Genomic DNA, 20,986 nt, shown 5'->3' with positions numbered 1-20,986 from the left:
CAGATGGATGGAGCATCCGGATCTGGCGTCTTGCGCTCCATCTGCTCCACCTGGCTAGGACAACATAGCATGTACGGCTTATTATCATGTAATGTGATTGGCTGCAATTCAGAGGGCTGGAAATCACAAAGTATATACGAGGATAAACAACACAGGGAGACATTTTCAGGGAGGAAAAAGTTATTACATATTTATTTATACTTTCATATACTTTTTACATATTTATTTGTCATAATAATAATAATAATAATATGTATCTGGAGCAGAGGGGAGATGGAGCAACGATGGAGGAAGGGCATGTTGAAGGAATGTCACGTTCTTCTTATTTTTTCACCCATTTAATTACAAGAGCATCATCATTTTTAACTCAGTCAATGATATTCACAGTCCCATCAAACAAGCTACAACAGAGAGTCTCTAAAATATATGCCGACATATAAAACTAGCAGTTTTTTTTTTTTAAACACTGTGGTGGATGTTTACCGGGGGAAAGATGGAGGGTATCTGGGATGACTGAGCACTGCAACTAGAGAACAGACAGGCAGGATTTCAAGGGGACTCTTATTGTGAAAGGTGTATGAAAACACCGAGAGTGAGGCGTACGATACACACGCATACACAACATACGCACGACAGTTTCTACACAGTCATCATGCTTCAACGGGACCTCATATTAGTCTCTTTTTATGTGTATTCCGCACTAGAAACAACCACAAGTGGGTCAAAAACGGTAGACGGCAGATACCTTCAAAAAGAACTTAAAAAAAAATGCAATAAAAACTCGTTTCGGAGCCACCTAGAAAACTCATGACTAGACTTCACGCACTTTAAGGGCCACCACATCACTGAGACGCCGTGCGGAGCATTAGCATTTTCCGTCCCACGGCTCTGCGACAAGCCTTTCCTCCTCTCTAGACTACAAAACCCCATTTTTCAAAACACGGTGTAAACAGAATCCTCGGAGAGTGTGGCGAGCTGGCCGAGAGTGCACCGCACTGCACTGCACACGGACTGGAGTCAATCCAGGGAGAGATACTGGCAGCAGACAACCGTGGCAACAGGCCCGGGTCAAACACACAGACGTGACTGTTCCCGCTCTATGCAATTAGATACACTCGGATGATCTGGTTGAATTCTCCAACAGCGGTGATTGCTGGGAGTTTTGGGACCCAGTGTTGTTGCTTTAACCGGTTTTATACACTCATTCCATTGCACGTAAATCATTAACAAACCTAAAAAAAAAAAGAAGAAAAACTAATTCTAAGATAATCAAATCCAGAGATTTGATCAAAGACCTGTCAGTTTGTGATTGGCTGAGAGATAAGGCAACTAAATTAAAGTAAAACACATTCAGAGATTTAAAAAAAAAATCCTTACACAGGAAAGAAAAATGGTCTTTGGTGTCTTTACTGAAACAAAAGATGAGTAAAAAACAGCAGTTTCTCTGATACCCAGTTAGTTTCCAACAGGAAACACTTATTCACGCCAGCTCCAAAATAATGTGCACACTACAAGGGATAGAAAAAAATACATGAAGTTACTTCATCCACAGGTTCGGAGGAATCCTGCGCAGTGCAAACAATAAATGCCCCCAATATTGATTACAAGAAGAGAGGAACGTATTTTTTTTGTGGTGTGTTTTGTGCAACAGTATCATGCATCAGATCACTTAACATGAGACGACAGGGAGGCATCAGGAGGGGAGGGTCTGTGTTTGGACTCGGTCCCAGAATCTGCATATCGTCAAATGATTCCTGAAGAAGTTTGTTCGACTTTGTTTATTTCGTAGGGTCTTTTTTTGTTTTAGAACATCTATACAATATCAACCACTTTACACTCGGCTCTGGAGGAGCACAAAACATCCACTGATTGAAGGGTGGGCAGGGGGCTCGTCAGCGATTGTGCATCCACTTCAATGGTCTTCCAGGTTGTATGCTGTTAACCTGCGTCATTGTAATACACTGTGATAATAGCACCACTCCAACAGAAAACACTGCCTCGCTACAGATACAAGGAATCACAGAGGGGGGAAGAAGCGAGTCGGGGTTAGTGTCAGAAGGACGATTCCTCAAACTGTCAAAGTGCTGCCGGGGCGAATTTTTCCATGATACTGACAGACAAGAATGTGAGGCTTCTGATTGAGCGTGTCCTCGTGATCAGGTTTGAAGATGCAGTGTTGGACCTCGAGAAATAAATTCTTCATGACCAAATGTGGAAGTTTTGGGGGGTTTTGGCTTATGTGGGCTGGTCCTTCTGCAGAGCGGAGATGTCCAGAGGAGGAGGGGCCCGCCCGCTCCACTCCTTCAGCTGCCCGTCCTTGAAGAGGAGGTTGAGGGCGGGCAGGGGGACGCCGGATTCAGCCGGCGGCTGGCTGAGAGGGTTCGACACGCCGCTGTCCATGTCAGAGGTCTGGTTGCCGTCCTGCCAACACAGGAGTCACAGGTCAGAAGACAGAGGGCAGAGGGTGATATGTGGGACATAGGGTGCATCTCTCTGGGATAAAAAAGTTGAATAACTTCTGTCTGATTTTACACCCAGCACAAACAGAACACTGAACCACGTGGCTGAAAATGTGTCAGAAAGGGTCACTGCAACGAGTTCAAGGTGTCGACTCGGCCTCCAAATTCCCCAGATCTCAATCTAATCGAGCATCTGTGGGACGTGCTGGACAAACAAATCCGACCCATGGAGGCCCCACCTCGACACTTACAGGACTTAAAGGATCTGCTGCTAACGTCTTGCTGCCAGATACCTCAGCACACCTTCAGAGGTCTAGTGGAGTCCATGCCTCGACGGGTCAGGGCTGTTTTGGTGGCAAAAAGGGGGAGCTACACAATATTAGGCAGGTGGTCATAATGTTATGGCTGATCAATGTATAGTGTAAATAGGAATCTAAAAGGTATCAAGATCAAGTTTAGCGCTGCTCCTGCAAAAACCTTCTCCTTCCTGAGAGCCTCTCGTGTCTCACTGCATGACTGGGAGTCTGAATGGCTGTGTGGCTAAAGACCTCAAGAGCTACATTCATGAATTATTATTCTCAATGAATACTTAGCAGACTTAATATCTAAAATTAAATTCACCAGCCGCAGATATTTTTACTGGACCAACGTTGTTTCTTTTCTTTCTGTGAGTATTTTCAAGTGGCCACTTTCAGAGGCAGCGGAGTGCTTTTACCTGGAATGACTGAACGAAGCTCAGCACCTTCAGCGACAGCTTTCGGCTCGAGTGAAGAAGCTCTTGAAGGCTGAAACAACAACAAAGCGTAAGTGTCTCCACGACTACAGCAACACCTTCTTCTGTCTTAAACACAAAGTCGTATTTCTGAAGACGCTTGGCGTTTCTTTTGTTTTACCTTTCGCTGCTGCACAATTTATGCGAGGCGATTTTCCGACACACTTTGCGGTTGAGCTCGGAGCTGAAGAGGGGCATGCCGAAGCACAGTTCGAGAGGGACCCACTCGTCTTCGGATGAAAGGGCTGAGAGAGAGATTGGAGAGGGAGAGGAGGGACGGGCAGGAGAAAAATTGTACCTTTTTACCAACCATCTTTAACATCTTTCCCAACTCTTAAACACCTCATTATATGAATATATTTTAATGACAACATAACTTTAAAAAGGTGACCTACTGTCTGTCTTTGCTTTGCCCTCCCCGTTGTTCTCTTCTGTCACCAGCTCAAAGGACTCAGTGCTGCCGTTCGTGTCCAGGCCTCCACCTAGATGTGTGTCCCCTAAAAGAAAAGCAACAAGTTTCCATCAGCGTAAGGTAGGGCTGCGCAATTCATCCAATATTAATCCTTATCACGATTAAATAAACATTATTGACAGCAATACTGACATTTAAAATGCATGCTCTGCCCGCATTTCAAATCAAGCACCCCCTTAACTAACAGCCCCTCCCCCAGCGGGCGATGGAGAGGTTGGGGGAGCCGGCATGTCAGGTCATAAGTTCCTACCATGCAGCAGCAGTTTAGATTGGAAGAGTAAACAACAGAGATCGGTGTTTCGGTTCAACCAGTGATCATGTTAACTGGCGACTTTGAGCTGAATGCATTTGTGGTTGTCGTAGTTACAGCAGCTCTTAAAAGTGGGAAGAGAGTATGTAGCGTTCCTCGTGAATGCCACTTTGTTGTTTTCATTATAATCTCAAAATATACTGTATTGATCTGTTAAGGTGACTGCACGCTGCCCAGACAAACACCGACCAACTCCAACCGACCAGCAACAACTCGGGTCAGTGTGTGCCGACAGACTGTCGGATGGAGTTGTTCGAGTTTGACATGTCCCGTCGGGTTTTGGTGGAGTCGTGGAAAGTCGGACAAGTGTGCGCCTTTTCCCAACAAACCGCAACATTCTGAGAGTGCGTTCCCTTGACAACAAGCCGATACTCGGGTGCGGAACATCAGTGCGCACGACCTTCGTCCATATAAAATAAAGCAAAAACTTAAATAAGAAAAAGAAGGCAACAGAAGTCTGTCCTGTCAGCTCGTGTCTGGGCAGCGTGGAGCTGCTAGCAGTTGGATTCGGAACAAGACTGCAACCAGCAACTGCCGACTTTAGAATGAGCTGGGCATCGTCTGGGCAGTGTGCGGTCACCTTAAATCTTTGAAGTGTTGTTTGTGCAAACGTGTCATGTAGGCTACTAACGATCAGTCGCGTCTTGAAAGAGTGAGTCACTCATTAAACCAAAACACCGTCCTTGTCCAGCGTCAAGTCAGACATCCATAACAGCGACGCTGTACAGAGCGACACCCTGTCCACCCAACTCCCACACACTGAAATTACCCATGATGCACCAAATTCAGGTCTTATTTTGATACAGAATTTGTACATGAACTGGTAAGTAGCACAAAATGGAACTGAAAGTGTTGCTCCGTTTATTTTAAATAATAATCTCGAGGATTCAGTTTCATCTTTTTCAGCAGCATCTTCTGGGAGCACACTTCCTAGATATCCAGACGTCTACAGCTGGCTCCCTTTGTTGTTGTAACTCTTGATTTTCCTCGCTGACGGTCGCTTTCCTTTTTAGACTGTTTGCCTTCATCTGAGCGACAAGTTTGTTTCTTTTTCTTTGGATTTTCACTTATTTTTGAGGTTGTATCTGTAGTCATCGATCTTTACTTTGTTTGTTCAGCCATAGTAGATTACTGTTTACTCGCAACACTTGATCTCAATTTTGATCCATATATTCATGATTCATTATCAGTTTGGCCATGACCGTGCAGCCCTAGGGTTAGGTACAGAAAGGTGGATTCTGGGAAACTAATCACAGCTTTGGTTAAGAAACTAATGAAATGCAAAACTTTTTAAACAACTTCTCTTTCGCCAAATAACTTTCTTTCTATTTTAAGCGAAACCTGTGATCTCTTACGTCAGTTTAATCAGTAAAACACAAGGTAAAGGCCAACACTGTTCGATCCACGTCCATTAGCAAAGGCTATCACAATCAGAGACACGATTATGCAGACAAACAGCATAATTAAAGCGGACTGCGAGCAATCTTTATCTAATTTGCACCATCAGTGTCAATAGCCATCAGAGGAAAGGACATTGTTACTAATTCAACTGTGCGTCTCCTCTCTCTCTCTGTCACACACACACGTCTGCATGTTCCCCACCTCTGCACTCGGCGCTGTCGCTGGCCCGGCGACGGTGCCTGTTGTTGGAGTTGAGCATGGTGATGTAGCCGCACTGGTGCTCCAGGTCCACCTGCTCCTTCAGCATCTGCAGCGACTTGTGCGTACACATGTTGGAGTAGGAGAAGTCTGCAGGAGGAGGAGGGAGAATACACAGGGAAATAAGAGCGATGCTTTAGGGTACTAGGTCATATCATATCTGTGTCTCCGGAGGATATAAAATCCTGTATTAGAGGGGTGAGTCACCAGAGCGATGAGCACAGCTTGACTGAGGTTATGTTTCTGTATAGTGTGAGTATCATAAGAATTATAATACTATAAGATAACCCTGCTGTATGTACCACAGAAAAGTGCAGCTTTAACGTGCATCCCTTCCTGATGGATCTGCTCTTCCTCTTCTTTTCTAAGAAAAACACCTCTCTCTCTCTTTTCAGCATCACCTCTCATTCTGTGACATCAGCTTCCTTTAAAAGGTGCCATAATCAAATCTCACATTTTCTCTGACTCACTGAATCATGTTCTTTCTCACACTTTGCAAATAAATGTAGCTTTAAGGCCGAATTACTTTTATGAAGTGAGTAATTCACTCCCACGTCTGCTTAGAAGAGCACATGTATTATTAGAAGAACATTAGAGTAAATTATATCACTAAGTGATTTTACAGCGTTGTCCTCGTGTCATAACTCACCTGCTTTGAGATCTTCCTCATCGAAGGGGAACGGGATGTGAACCGTTTCTCCGTGGCCGTGCATACCATGACCCTGAGGGTTACACACACACACACACACACAAACAGAGTTTATACAGTGTACACAAATATGTTATGATTGAAAACATACAAAGAGTCGATACATAACATTAGATTCTCTTCCAGAAATCTAATGAGACAGAACCTCATCCGGGGTGGGAGTTGCAGGGCGGCGATACGTGGCCCACGATAACACTTATATCACGATACAGCGATTCTGCGATGATTGATATATTGTAAGACAAATCGGATAACGATACATCACGATATCTGATTAACGGAAGAATACAAATTGCCCCTAAAAAGTTTAAGTGCAGGATTAATGTGTTTATTCGCTGCAGCGTCAGTTTCACAGAATTTGACACAAACTGAGATAAAACAATGTTTCAGTCTGTAAATTAAATGTACAGAACAAATTAAGACTTTGGATTTGAAAGTAGGTGGCGCATCTCATAACTTCTTTTCACCGCTGTCCAACATCCCGCCGTCTTCTTCTTCTATCCTGCTGTCAACTTCTTCTTTGGCCAAATAAACTCTGTTCATGTTACCCCTTTTTCTTGTTGTTTAAAAATAACGCGATAACGGCATACATCATAAAGAGTCTCAATTTATCACTAAAGCCTGTTCGAAAAGCGTGTAGCATGAAGTGAGAAAAACGTACCTAGTCCTACCCTTTTTCTTTTAGACTACATTAATTTGTTCACTGATAACACCAAAGAATACAGATAACTAGCTAATGCTAAAAATGCAACAATCCAAAAAAAAAATACAAGATGCACAGTAGTGATGTTAGTCCAGTTTAGCCGTTTGTTCTTCTGTTCTGTATCTGTTCAATGTTAGTTTTGAATATTTGTTTAAACTCGCTCTGTTATGTTTTCGTTTCCTCACTGCAGCTGTTCCACAGATTAACCCCCTTTGTCGTAACACGTTGGCATTGGTTCTAACTACTTGTTTTTTGAATATATAAATGTTCCTCTGAGATCGTGTTTAGTTTCCCTCTGTTGAAAAAACCTCTGGATACTGTTTAGTAACCACTGATTTTTCACGAGATAACATCAATGTTAGCAGAGCAACACACAAACTACAGTTCAGTTTGCACATCCGAGGTTGATTATCTGCTCATTTGGAAATCATTCTGTGATTTTTGTGCTTCTACCATGGAGGAGTGCACTACTTAATTAAAAGTGTTATTTAATTAAGTGAGATTTCAGTTTGTTGATATTAAAATAAACGGGAAAAAACAGGAGTCTGTAGCGGTCTGTACATGGTGTTTTATTTTGAAATGACCGGCTGCTGTATGCTGCTTTTGTGTGTGACTTCCTGTTTGGAACGATCTGCTCTGTTGAGCTTGACGCATGTTTGAAGCGGCCTCCGTCAAAAATAGACCCGACGCGTATCTTTAGCGGAGCAGACACGCTTCTGGGACGCGCCGGAGACGGACCGCGGTGCATGCTGTGGAATCACTATCATTGGCTTGAATGGGCACGATCAACTCCGGAGGTCGCGGCGCAGATGGAACGCGCCAGAGACGGACCCTGTGGGTTCATTAAAATATCGATATTTGGCGCCAGCCTGTCGATGAATGTATTGCACGAGTCAGGACGACGATATATTTTGGCGTATCGATATTTTGTCCCACCCCTAAACCTCTTTTAGAGCTCATATACTGTATGTGTGTTTACCTGGATTAGCACAGCAGAGTGCGTGAGGGCATCGTTGAGCATGGTCAGCACGTTGGATGTGGGGACGACTCCGGGGTCGTGACCCCAGGACGTGATCAGCAACCTGTCGTACGCCTGAGCAGAGACAAACAGGTCTATAAAAGATTCTTCCACAGTTGCTACAACATTTTCTTGCTCATCAATCAACATAATAAAAGATGATATAGAAAAAGATGAATGCTTTTCTTCTAACACGAAGCTTTAATTTAATAGTTAAAGTCTAGACACAATGTTACATGAAATAATAACACGCCTCTGTCCTCTACAACAGGTCCTCACTGAGTCAGAGCTTCTGTGAAGTTAAGAAGAATTACGTTCTTTTGTGCGTTTTGTTGATTATTTTTACCTCCGAAATTGGTGCAGGTGTGTAAATATGTGTATGAATGTGACCACAGTTTAGTTTACAGTGAAGAAAAACTGTTTGAATAATAAAGATGAGACAACAGGCAGCAAAGTACATGCTGCTGTGTTCTCATGAAGTGACCCATTTACATGATATTACCTGCCCTCCCCTGAGAACTCACTGCATCAAATTCTCTTCTGTCCCCACTCTCACATTCCCAGGATGATTTAACAAATCCCAAGACCACTGGGAGGCCTTGGACGAGGAGAATGCAGGTGCACGGTGTGGTAAAGCTGTGATTGTGATGCTCTGTGAGGAAATGAAGGTTGATGCGGACGAAGGAAACAGCCTTGAATTTTACCTCCTGAGCTCTGACGACTTGGAACGTCAAGGTCAAACTTTAAAAAGGCAGGTGTCGAGAAAGAATGAAAAAGTGTCCAATCACATCTTTGATCCGCCTTAAAGGGATGTTTTTCTGACTCTGACTTCAGGAGATTTATTCATGCTGTATCTGCATCAGCATACATTGACTCACTCGACCGTGTGCCTGCACTCATTCAACCTACCTGCCTGATTAATCATTACTTAAACGTACCTGGAATATATCGGGCAGTTTGCGGAGCCTGGAGCCTTTGGAGAGCAGCAGAGAGGGCGGGCCTTGGCCGGTCACTTGGTACAGGTACAGCTTGAACCAGATGGAGCTCACCTCAGGGATGGCCGGCCCGATGTGCTGCAGGGAGTAACAGGTGTGTACACGTCAAACATAAGTATACAGGAGCAGATAAATTGGAATTACATGCACACAGCCTCAGACATCTTTCTCTCATAAACACAAAGTTATTGTGTCTGTGTTCCTCCTCTGGCGGAGAAACAGAGATTGAAGCTGCTATTAGAGATGTGAGCGCAGAAAAGATTCATTAAATTCCACTTCGCTGAGTCCCAGCGGTGCGGGATAAACAGCAGCGTGAATGGCACAACAAGAGTTTAACTTCTTTCCCTCCATCTCTCTGAGCTCAGCGAGAGAGCTGGAGTGAGGCCAGGCGGAGGAATTACTCATGAGCCTCCCCTCCCCTTTTCCCTCTCTCTTTCTCTTTGTGTAGTTTTGTTGTTGGGGGCAACTGCAGGCTGAGAGCCCACAAAGCACATACACACAGAGAGTCACAAATCACTCCAGGCATACAAGAGCACACACAAAGAAAGAGGGCAAACACAAAAGAGACACAAACGCATGAACTCTGCATTAAAACACAAACACACGATGTTCACACTGGCAACATTTGATCCTACAGTCCAGCACGTCACACAGTATCCCCTCCGCTCTCCCTCCCTGCAGACATCATACCTGAGGCGTGCAGCTGCTGATGGGCCTGATCTCGTTGCTGAGCGGCGCCATCGAGACGAGCAGCTTGTAGTTCTTGTTGAGGACGCGGCTGCAGGTGGCCTGGTCCAGACCCAGCAGGCTCTCACAGCGCAACATGTCCAAGGGGAAACCTAGATGAGGAAAAACCAGGAAAGATCTTCCATATAAAATAGGCTGTGAACCAAGTAGCAGAGATTAGGGTAATGCATGTAGTTTGCATTCTTGTGTCTTCTACGACGTGACTGAAGTATCTGCAGGGATAAAGTCTATTAATGATAGTGTTTAAATCACCTAAATAATTTGTTGCTTTTGTATTTTATTTTGAACTTTTCCTTGTATACATTTCCTTTAGTTACATTAAAAACATTGATGCTTTTATTTTGAAAAGGTATTACCGGTAAGGTTAACGGTAGACACGGCATGCGTGCACGCGCTTTTTATTAACCAGCGCCTGGTTGATGAGGGCACAAGCAACGTAATTATTTCTTTTAATAAGCAGCTTTATAACGACTCAATTCATAAACTGTTTTCTTAAGTTAAAGGTTGGATGCGTGTTAGCAAAGATGCTGCATTAGCTGCGTGCACCGAAACACTGCATGTCGAGCAATTATTAAGACGTAGTTTAACGGAGAAACACTATAAATGACCGTTTATGTTGTATTTAAGATATATGGGACAACATGTGCTTTAAATAGAGAGTTAACAATGCATCTCATGTTTATTTGGGTTAAAAACAGTGACTTAATATTTCATATTTTATTTAATTTGCCTATGTGTACACGCAGCCCTCTTGTATTTTGTAAAAGGAAAAATGTGAATTCACGGTAATATAAATAGTAAGGTTAATTAATTTTCGTTGTAAGGTTTAAAATACATAATGTCAAGGTTAGGACTGAACATAATTGAACATTTAAAGGGTAAGAGGGACACATTTGTGAGATATAAAAGGATGTTAATATTGTACTTGTTTTTCTCACTTTGTTAATGGACAAAGGAACTACTTCCAATAAAACACTGTGAACCATCAGTAAAAGAGTCACACCATCATCCTGCCGGGATCATTATAGTAGCTAGCTTTTTCTAACTGTTCCCAAGAATTATACTACGCTAAGCTAAGCTAAGCTAAGCTAACAAAGCACAGGTGTGACTTGTATCAAAAGCAAATAAGCACATTTTCCAATAGAAAGCGAGTAATCATATTCAGAACAAGTTCCAAATCATTATGCATATCATTATGTGTAACCTATGGCAACCACTTCGGCGATGCGCGAGCCAGCTGTAACCGTCATCGTAATTTTTGCAAACTCACTACTAACATTAACGTTACTACGACTAATTACTACATTTCAAGCTAGCTAAGCTTCAACAAGTTGCCACTAAACGATGGCAGAGACAAGTTTTGTTTTCGGCTGTAATTTTATGAAAGGAGAAACGTAGCACATAGTGGGCGGGGACTATGCAGATTTGGCAATTTTTAATGAGGGAGAAGGAGGAGATGCCTCGGGATTTTTACAAGGTAATTAACATATTTTGCAGGGGAAAAAAACAAATTAGACACAATTTATTATTATGTCTTAAAACATGACTAGAGCTGGTCTTACAGTTCAAGTTACAAGGGAAGAGAAGAAGGGAAAAGGAAGTGCAAAAAAGACCCCAGAAGTTCATCTCCCCTGTGTGAGTGCATCACATACCAGTTACATTGTAAATGAGCAGTGAATCACATCAAGAACACAGTGAAGAGTCTCTTTGTGCAGCCGTGGTGTTAAGAAAAGTGTTCCCACCGAGGTTACTTGTTAAGAACGTCTTCTCAAAGGACACGACGGTCAACTTGACATTGTTGGATTTTAATATTCACCTCTTGCATCCTACATAAATCAGAGAGGAAAGAGGTGTCTTTGATCTGCAGGGAGTCTTTGTATTATATTATAACAGGTAAATCCATTTTCATAGATGTAAAGGAGTGACTGAAACTAAGTTAGAAGCTCATGACCTAATGTTTATATTTAATCCTGAATAAAAATGTCTTATGAAAGCCAATTAAAACATGTAATGAGACTGCTGTTGTCTGATTTACCAGCATATTTACAGTCTGTCTAATAGTATCTGTCTGCATGGCCTCTGTGCTGTCGATCAGAATTCAATTTTCTCTGACTATGCCGTGCTGCACTGAAGAGCAAAGGAGAAAGGAAAAGTCTCGTCTGCAGAGACGTTTGTTGGCAAGATTAATTTCCCTCACTTCCTAAATGAACAAGCATCAGGATCATCACTAGACTCTTGTATCACTGTGGGTTTAGTTCAGCCTCCAGCAGCAGCCTCTCTGTGCGCTGGCTCGCCTGGAGCAGCGGCTGAGGAGGGCTGAGAGATAAGACAATAAGACACGAGGCAGGCAGCCAAAGCAAACAAACAGCATCTGGTGGCACTCTGGTAGCTACATGGAAACTCAGACATTTGATATTCTCTGCTGCTCCCCCTAGAGACACAAGCAGAACAATACAGCTCTACTCTCATCGTCTGTCTGCGGAGCCAGAGAGAAAGTATTCAGACACAGGTGAGGGGTGAAACGGAGCCGAGAGGCGCACAAAGACACAGAGGACGCTGTAAAAAGCGGCACAAAAGAGAAGATTCACTTCCTCTGCGTTGCTTTCAGAGTCTCCAGCTTAATTCAGAGCTGTCGCATGAAAGAAACTTTAAAACGCTTCACCACTTATTGATTTTTTTAGACTAAGTTAAAGAGGGAGTCATTCACAGGAGGTAGCTGCTGCTGTAACGACAGCTCGGAGTATCTTTTCAATAATAAAGTGGAGCTGAAAAGAAAGTCTGAAAGAGCTGCTGAAAGTCTGTCTCAGTTGTTCCCAAAAAGTTGCAGATTTTGCATTATTATACTTAGATGAATTTCACATGATTGTCTATAGTTAAAGTAATAATCTCTAAGAAGTCTCTACCTATCGCCGAATGACGTAACACAATTGTGATTAAGCCTATGGCCCACTGACGAAAGCCTTTGCATTTGCAGTATATAGCATTTTTACAGACTCTTTGTCCGTGGCGACATTGGCGTAAAAAAATCACAAGCGGCGCCCAGTTAGTGACGTGTTTTCCATCAGCCAGCAGTGGTTGGTCTGCCAGAGAGGGTAGGCGGAGCTAAGCGGCTGCTTCTCTGGTCTCTGCAAGTGTTGCGAGTAAACAGTAATCTACTATGGCTGAACAAACAAAGAAAAGATCGATGACTACAGATACAACTTCAACAATAAGTGAAAATACAAAGAAAAAGAAACAAATTTGACGCTCAGATGAAGGCAAACTCTAAAAAGGAAAGCGACCGTCAGCGAGGAAAATCAAGAGCTACAATGCTCCTGCGTTTAGGTGCTGCCAAAGAGAACAAAACTGAGATCTTCGAGATTACCACTTTAAGTAATTATTTACATTTCTGCTTTACCCTGGCAGCTGTTTGTGCCAGCTCCAAAACGAAATTTCAGTCTGACTGATTAGTGAAGTTTTGGAAGTGATTTTGAAGCAACTGTTACAAAATGATGGCTGTATTTTCATCACAAAGGATGTCAACTGTTGGCAGAAAAGTAACAACAAAAACAGAGAAAACAGTGGGCTGACAGCTTGTGTTTCATTAGCTCTCTGTGGAGGCTGCAAAGGAAGTGAGATCGACCAAAGCCGGCGTGCCAGCTGCGTGATAATAGAAACAAATCTGGGATTGTAGCTGCCTGTTTATCACATGCTAAAACAAGTGTACAGGTGAATGGACAAAGAGGGTGCATCTGTGTAATTACCTATATTGGGAATGTCAGGTCCCTGGTCCTGAGTGAGTTCTTTGTTGTAGCGCAGGAAGAGGATGGTGTTTTTCAGAGTAAGAGCGTGGTCAAAGTAACGCTGGGCCTCGCCCTCTGCTGTGCTCTCCACCTGCAGAAACCAGGACAGGAGTCAAAGTGTTATGTGGTATACCTATGAGTAAGTCTATGAGTAACTATTTAACTTTGGTGTTTAAGATAAAAGTTTAACTAAACACCTTTTCCAGCTCAGCCAGGAAGCTGTCCAGCGTCTCATCGGACAGCTTGCCAACCTCAAACATGGTCACTGCATGACTCTTCAGGTTCTGGCAGGAGAGAGACACAGAGGATTCAAGACGTCAAAATGTTACTGTGATTAAAAGATTTCAGTTTCTTTATAACCTTTGTGTTCACTCACCGGAGAGAGGTTGCCCATCATGAGGAAGGCTGTGAGGGTGGAGTCAAAGAGGAAGGCGATCCTCTTTGTGGGTGCGATGGGGATGCTCAGGCTGCTTACGCTGGCTGTGTCTGCTATGGAGACACAGATGAGATCAGTCATGCATGTGGGTGTACACGTCCCCTTCTTATATACTTGATTATAAACATGGAAATGGTTTTGATGAACAGCCACTTTGTTTGAGCAAACCAACAGAGCTGCTTTAACGAGCACGACAAAAGTAAAATTAAACCATTTTAGACAAACTGCTGTTAATGTGAGAATGACTTTAAGAAGCACGACTGAGCTTTCTTTGGGATTAATTAGCACTGCTGCTAAAAAACAACAACGCAACAAGTGCTTTGCCAGCATACACCAGGTTGTGTCTCTATTTGCATGCACTGCAGTGTTTGTCTTTACATGTGTGTGTTTGTGAGGCCAGGCAGACCTTGGTCCTCGAGACTGGTGGTGTCGGTGTCTGTGGCTGAGGAGCCTCCCTCCATGACCGGACTGCCCTGCTCCCAGGACAGCAGCATCTTCTGAGGGTCCATCGTGCTCCTGACACCGAGGACATAAACACAGTGATTGAAAGAAAGACGCCACAATCAAGCAAAGTGTAGTGGTTTGCTAAATTCTGAAGGGCTGCTTTTTAAATTATCAGAGATATGAGTTGGTTAAAGGTTGATGAGAACCCAGCTATAATTTTCCTGCCACATGAAAGTAAGAGTCCTAAAATACCAGGATGTAAAAGGTTCAATCTTTCAGTGTTTGATTATAAAATATTAAAGACGGGGTGTTATCCTGTTTTATATTTTAAGACATATAATGTTACAATGTTGGATGTCCAGACTAAACGTGGGTGAAGTTTCACATCTGCAGGTAAAAGTATGTTAGAGTAATCCCCAGGCTTCTCAGCTCAGTCTGCAGGCTGCTGTGAACGCCAGGTTTCACACTGTTTTTTCAACACGCAGCACTTTGTGACATCACAAAGTGCAGCCTCAGCAGGCTTCAGAGAGCTGGCTAATCAGAAGTAAGCAGGCTTGTATGTGTGGGGTTTCATAAAGGGACAGAGCTGACCGAGCCGTTTCAGACAGAGGCTGTATGAGCACCTGCACAGAGCTCCAGTGTGAGAACAATGAGTTTTTTAAAATGTAAATTATGCTAAGCTACTCCACAGGTATCACAGAGTGAAATATGAAGCTTGAAATTAGCATAATACCCCTTTTAACTTAAAGCTCCTGTGAGGAACTTTTGGTTTGTGTTGATTTTGTCGCCCCCTGTGGACAAAGCTGTACCTCTTGTGATTTTGTCCTCTATGCTGTCTGTAAAAAATCTCATCCTGCTTTCTTTAACAGTCATATTTATCACTCACTTAAATATTTGCGCTAGAAAATATAAACAAAGGCAGCGTGCAGTTAATCCATCTGACACCCCCCTGCCAGCAGTTTCAGGCATTAAACTACCTGCATAGAAATAATCAATTATGTCGCTGATGCTCTGGTTTGCTTTTGTAGGTCACATAGAGTCATCTGAATTAATTTCAGTCTGTCTCATAACCAGTGAAAAAACTCCTCACAGGAGCTTTAATAAGACAACATGGATGTCTGGCACATACTTGAGCCTGTTGACAGACGGCGCGTTCTTCCAGGTGGGGTGGAGCTGCTCGGAGCCGAGCGCATGACCTTTCTTTACAGCGAAGCCGAGCCGACAGTACATGGAAACGGCATTCTGAGGAAACAGTAGAAGTTAACATAATGAACATGTTATATATCATTAGCCTGTGACCTGTCATGGACATGGGCACGTCAGATATGGATGGGAGTTATAAGATGCTCTTTAAGGTGTTTAAAGTATTTTAGCGGTGGATATTTTAAATAACTACTGTTATATTAGCTCGCACTTTTGCAAGTTTGAAATAAAAAGTTACCTTAACAAGTAATGTATCAGCTTATAAGACTTACAACCCCGTCTTTTTAAACTAATTTAAAAAGTCACTACACTGTGAAGAAGGGCGACCGTTTCAGGAGATACAACGTGAAGAATGAATTAACGTGAAGTCCAAACACAACCTTATACTTTATGGGGTGAGAAACTACAATGAAGCCATTATTTTATAAGAAAAAGAGCGTTTAAAATTGCTCATACTGAGGACTTTCCATTAAACTGTTGGCTGGCTTTTTCATTATATCTTTAAATTATACAGCCGTCTTCTGGCCTTGCTGTTAAATCTTGTATTCAGACGGAGCGGGCCACCGCAGTCAAGTGCGGTGGCTTGATTACTTTCTGCACCTTCATGCCCCGCAGGTGCAGACTGAGGTCAACTCTTAGTCACCCTCTTAACATATCAAAAGAGCCACAAGCTTCGAGTGTCTCAGGCTGCGAGTGTAGTCATTACACAAGAGAAAGTTGGACTCAAGACACCGAGGGAAAAGTTGTGCACAAAGGAGACCTCTCAGACGTCTCAATCATCTCACAAGTTACAGGGTTCCTCCTGCTGACGCTGCCTTCAACCACTTCTCTTAAATGCTGTTTTTCAGCGGCAAGAGATGAGATGTGACTGAGGGACGGGAGAGTTCAGCTCTTCACGCCGGAGGTCAGAACACCGAGAGGGGAGTTTTGGCTCGGTGTCTGATGGAGAGTGAAAAGGAAACTGGGGAGAACTGGGTCAAACCGGAGCACCAATTCAACTGGAATGTTGCTGCTCAGCCCTCCGGTGGAGTCATGGGGCACGATGGATCTAATCTGAAACAATGCCTATGTGTGTGTGTGTGTGTGTGTCAAGGTCTACCTCCCAAGAGTACGTCTGTGTGAGTGTGTATCCAGAAAGTAACGGCCAGATTGTGCAGAAATATCTACTTGCGGGGCTACATAATATCCCTGCTCGTCTCACATATTTGCACAATACTTTGTTCACTAATCAGCCTAAAACAACAGACTGCAATGTTCTGCTGTAATAACATAAATCAAAACAACACAGTGGCATCCAGATTTAATAATAGCAAAACTTTGGAAGGAAACTCAAAAGAAAAATGGGACTGAAATCTGTCACAGTTGATGCCAAACTTTAAGCTTATAATTTGGCTCCAAAACATTCATTAGACAAAACTAAAAAAAAGCTGTTTACTTCATTTATTAAAGTAACAGTGTGTGCCTTTAAGCACATAGAGAAGCAAAAGTATGTCTCAAAATCTAATCAAAACCACCTTTAACCTTTAACCTTTGAAACCAGGGGCCATAATCTCAATTTTTCCCGTCCTTTTGTGAAAAAACTACTTTAGTCTGCACATACACGACTCACATTCTGCAGCATATGAATACTCACCTTTACTAAGTCCAGGTCGATCTCCAACACGTTGGCGAGCTAAGAAGGATCAGAAGAAAGAGAACAGATCAGTCTCTCCAGGATTTTGCTGTGATCGTTGCGGCCTAAAATTCCTGATTTCGCGGCAGATTTTTGAAAAAGTTGCAATGCAAGTTGCGACGTTTTGAGGCTTTTTTGTGTGTGTAACAATATGGCGAAACCAGATGGTAGGCTGTAATTTGTGTGTATTTTGAAATGAAATACTGTTGAAATAACTTGTATACACGTTTTTGTTATTAAATAGCTAATAGTAAACCTTTTTCCCTCTGGGATACCCCCAAAACCAGACGTCTTATATTCCGTTTGTGTTATTTCAGGTGCTGCGCATGTTTAAATCCACTGATAAAAGACAGGGATTATTATCTCACTGTACAAACACTCTTTAAGATCAAGAGCCTCAACCAGAGCCTCTGGTTGGTGGAAAGTTAGGAAAACAGCCTCTGATTGGTCTATAGACTTAACACAAGGCACCAGGAAGTGGCTACGTGAAGGGCTAAAGTTTTAAAGATATTAAAGGCACAACAAACAATATTCTCTGATGTTTATGCAACATTTCAGACCCATGAACATCAATATTTGTTGACGTACACGTCGACGCTCGTGGAGGTAATCGGCTGGTTGGTCAAATTTGCGGAAAAGTTGCAGAGATTGTCCAAAATTGCAAGGTCACAAAAAAGTTGCAGGGGTTTGCTGGAGGGACTGAAAAATAGGTTGAAATACTGATCGATACATAAACCAACAAACATGCACGCACAAACACAAAGAGCAGTTTCACGTTCAATGAGCACAAAAGTTCAGACACAATGAGACGCGTTTCTAAAGCCCACCTCCGCCACGTTCGTCTGCTCGTCGATGGACACAAAGATTTTGTAGAGAAGCGTCTCAAAGTAGTCGCCCTGGACTCGGTTCATGACGAAGCCTTCCAGCGGGGGCACTGAGACACAAACGGGGATGAACAACTGTGAGGAAATTTCCAGTTTACCCATAATGCTGTGTTATGTTCTCAGAGTACTTTAGGTAGATACAGGATTTGGCCAAAGTAATCAGTCAGGGGTGGTTAATAGTAGGATATCTGAACACACACACACACACACACACACAGACAGACAGACAGTAACGTACCTGAGATGCAGCTGTCATCAGATATGGGAACATCTAAGTAGATGAAGCCTCGGTTGTACAAACCTGAAGAGGAAAAAACAAACAATAATTCTCTGTTAGCACTTAATATCTATTAACACTGTTTATGACACATTCAAAACAAATCTCACAACACAAAATATCAGAACAAAATGATACATCTGGTGGTGTGATGGGAAAAAATTCCAGCCGATCAGATCAGATGCAAAAAGCTACTTAAACTCAAACGCCCCGCGTCTCCTGTATTTAATCGTATTGCAGTCGGCAGCACTCCAGCATCAGAGGTTCATCGCCGTCAAACTGTTCGATAATTAACGTTTAAACTGCACGGACACAACCTCGGTCCCTGCGCTTCATCTTTTATATTCACCTTAAACCGCAGCATTAGAATCAGCCTCCATGTCCACACTTAGGCTGAAAAGACTTCTGTCTCTGGTTTACTAATTAATCAATTAGCAACAACTTAGTCAAGTAATTTATGCTTTATTTTCTGTTTAACCTCATTACCATTATTTTCCAAAAACATGGTGACACTTTTAAACTACACCACCATACCATTGAAACAACAGTTATATTGAATGATACCAGAGCTCAGGATTAGGGATAGACCGATTGTCGGCCTAGCCAATTATCGGCGCCGATATTCGACGTTTTGACGCATATCGGCATCGGCCTTATTTTTTAAATTTTTTTATTTCCTCTCTGTCTGCAGTCACTACTCTGTCTCCAGCATTGTCCCACCCACAGCACTGATTGGTTACACGCACAGCCATGGCACGGGTAACAGCCAATCAGCAGTGAAAGCTGTGCATGCAGAGTGCTCACACACACGGCGGAGAGGAGAAAAAGTTAATTTCTTTGCAAAGTTTTATTTACTTTATAAAACTTCAGGAAGTTATTTATTCATTTATTTAAATTTTCAGTTAACTTTATAAGAGATGCTGCTGACCCTGGGAACTCCCTGCGCTTTTTGTTTGTTTGTTTAATAAACATACTCTTAAAGGCATTTAAACAAAGTTAAGTGTTGGAGTTTGTATTATTGAAAAATTTGACGCCAATATTTTCACTTTTACTGCAAATGAATATCGGCTCCAAATATCGGTTATCGGCCTCCTTGACTACTAATATCGGTCTATCTCTACTCAGGATGCTGCTGCACAAGGAATGTAAACTCATACGAATGTAAACTCATATGAAAACAGACATTTGGAGGGACCTTGTTCCCATAATTCCTGCTTAAATAGGATGTAAGAGTGAGACAAAAAATAAAAAACACAAAGCAATTAAAAGGAGTACACAAAGTCCAGATGCAGTTAGGGTTTTAAACAAGACTCGGTCTCACCTCATTTGCTATGAGGAATGTGCTTGGGACAGATTATTAGTAACTCTTTACCCACTGGGTTATTAGAATAAAGACACACAGAATACAATATTATTACAATTTATATAATTTTAGCAGCTCTAAATAGGCCTACTGTATTAAAAGAATAAGAGTTCAGCTAATTGGGACAAGTTGAAGATAATGCCACTCATTTCATTACACTGTGATGTGTGCAGAAACAGCTGCTTTAAGCAAAAAGCATAACATGTCAGAGACTCACTTAACACCACATTGTACTCCATGGATCCGGCCAGCTGAGGCCCAGAATCGATCATCTTATCAATCGCCTTCTTCTCTGCTTGAGAACAGATCTGTAATAACACAGGACAGACACACAGTCAGACCAAACGTGCATGTGAGTTTGTTACAATGGATGTTAAGACAGTGGTGCTGCAGTCTCTGGCGGGATGAATACATTTGCATATTGTTAACAGACTGTGTTCAAGTGTTTCTTTATCTTGTGGAAGAATGAGAACTGTTGTGAACTCGACGGGTTTTTATTTTTAGTCAGGTGAGCTCTTCACATGCAGCGCAGGGGCTCATGGGATGAATAGATGGAGCTTGGTGGGTAACAAGTGTGAATTACAATGAGAGCTCGTGTTTAACAACACACTGAAAACACAAGTTTCACTCTCCTCTTGTATTCCACCGTATCAGTGTAACATCCAGCTCAGCCTGCGATTAAATCCAACTGAATTGTTGGAAAGAAAAGAAGAAAGCTCTTATCTCACCCTGATATCGTCCTCAGTGATGAACCCCGTCTGCGCCACCCACCACGGCTCCACAGAGATTTCCACTGGTTTGGCTGGTAGCAGGTCCCGCGCTGACTTCCTGCGGAAGAATTTCTAACAAAGGAGACAAAAGGGGAAACAGGTAAGAGATATCGAGTTGCTAAAATCTGACAAAGATTGCTGTAAAGATTTTTTGTTGATGTGTGTTAGCTTGAGGATTCTACATCAGGCTGTTATAATTCATGTGGAGAAACAGAATAAATGTATGACTTTGATGTATGAGGTTTTGTTCTATATGGGGCTGCACGATATTGGAATTGCGATAACATTTTGTTCTGCTATATTTATTGCAA

The 20,986-nt window shown here is 42.6% G+C and overlaps 1 protein-coding gene across 3 annotated transcripts in view; it reads right to left on the bottom strand.

Annotated features, from left to right (window-relative positions):
• Nucleotides 1–172: 172 nt before the first annotated feature.
• The window catches only part of fam91a1 (family with sequence similarity 91 member A1), a 28,179-nt gene continuing 7,365 nt past the window's right edge, over nucleotides 173–20,986 (bottom strand). Inside the window, exons 6-24 of one of the 3 annotated variants that reach the window (XM_069682003.1) lie at nucleotides 20,634–20,747; nucleotides 20,123–20,213; nucleotides 18,504–18,566; nucleotides 18,209–18,315; nucleotides 17,343–17,381; nucleotides 15,636–15,748; nucleotides 14,469–14,578; nucleotides 14,003–14,115; nucleotides 13,824–13,910; nucleotides 13,588–13,717; nucleotides 9,788–9,936; nucleotides 9,041–9,175; nucleotides 8,064–8,177; nucleotides 6,322–6,394; nucleotides 5,616–5,762; nucleotides 3,627–3,728; nucleotides 3,353–3,476; nucleotides 3,175–3,244; nucleotides 173–2,421 (exon numbers count right to left, since the gene is read on the bottom strand). In XM_069682003.1, coding sequence (XP_069538104.1) covers nucleotides 2,236–2,421; nucleotides 3,175–3,244; nucleotides 3,353–3,476; nucleotides 3,627–3,728; nucleotides 5,616–5,762; nucleotides 6,322–6,394; nucleotides 8,064–8,177; nucleotides 9,041–9,175; nucleotides 9,788–9,936; nucleotides 13,588–13,717; nucleotides 13,824–13,910; nucleotides 14,003–14,115; nucleotides 14,469–14,578; nucleotides 15,636–15,748; nucleotides 17,343–17,381; nucleotides 18,209–18,315; nucleotides 18,504–18,566; nucleotides 20,123–20,213; nucleotides 20,634–20,747 — 2,067 coding nt within the window. In that variant the 3' untranslated portion in view covers nucleotides 173–2,235. The remainder of the gene's footprint in view (nucleotides 2,422–3,174; nucleotides 3,245–3,352; nucleotides 3,477–3,626; nucleotides 3,729–5,615; nucleotides 5,763–6,321; nucleotides 6,395–8,063; nucleotides 8,178–9,040; nucleotides 9,176–9,787; nucleotides 9,937–13,587; nucleotides 13,718–13,823; nucleotides 13,911–14,002; nucleotides 14,116–14,468; nucleotides 14,579–15,635; nucleotides 15,749–17,342; nucleotides 17,382–18,208; nucleotides 18,316–18,503; nucleotides 18,567–20,122; nucleotides 20,214–20,633; nucleotides 20,748–20,986) is intronic. The other 2 variants (XM_069682005.1, XM_069682004.1) reach the window with 2 other exon arrangements.

This window comes from Semicossyphus pulcher, unplaced genomic scaffold (genome assembly GCF_022749685.1).
Source record: "Semicossyphus pulcher isolate SPU_LCO1_2020_fin unplaced genomic scaffold, fSemPul1.0.p SCAF_5, whole genome shotgun sequence".
NCBI lineage: Eukaryota > Metazoa > Chordata > Actinopteri > Labriformes > Labridae > Semicossyphus > Semicossyphus pulcher.
The sequence above is the reverse complement of the archived record's forward strand: the minus strand, read 5'-3'. Positions and strand labels throughout refer to the sequence as shown.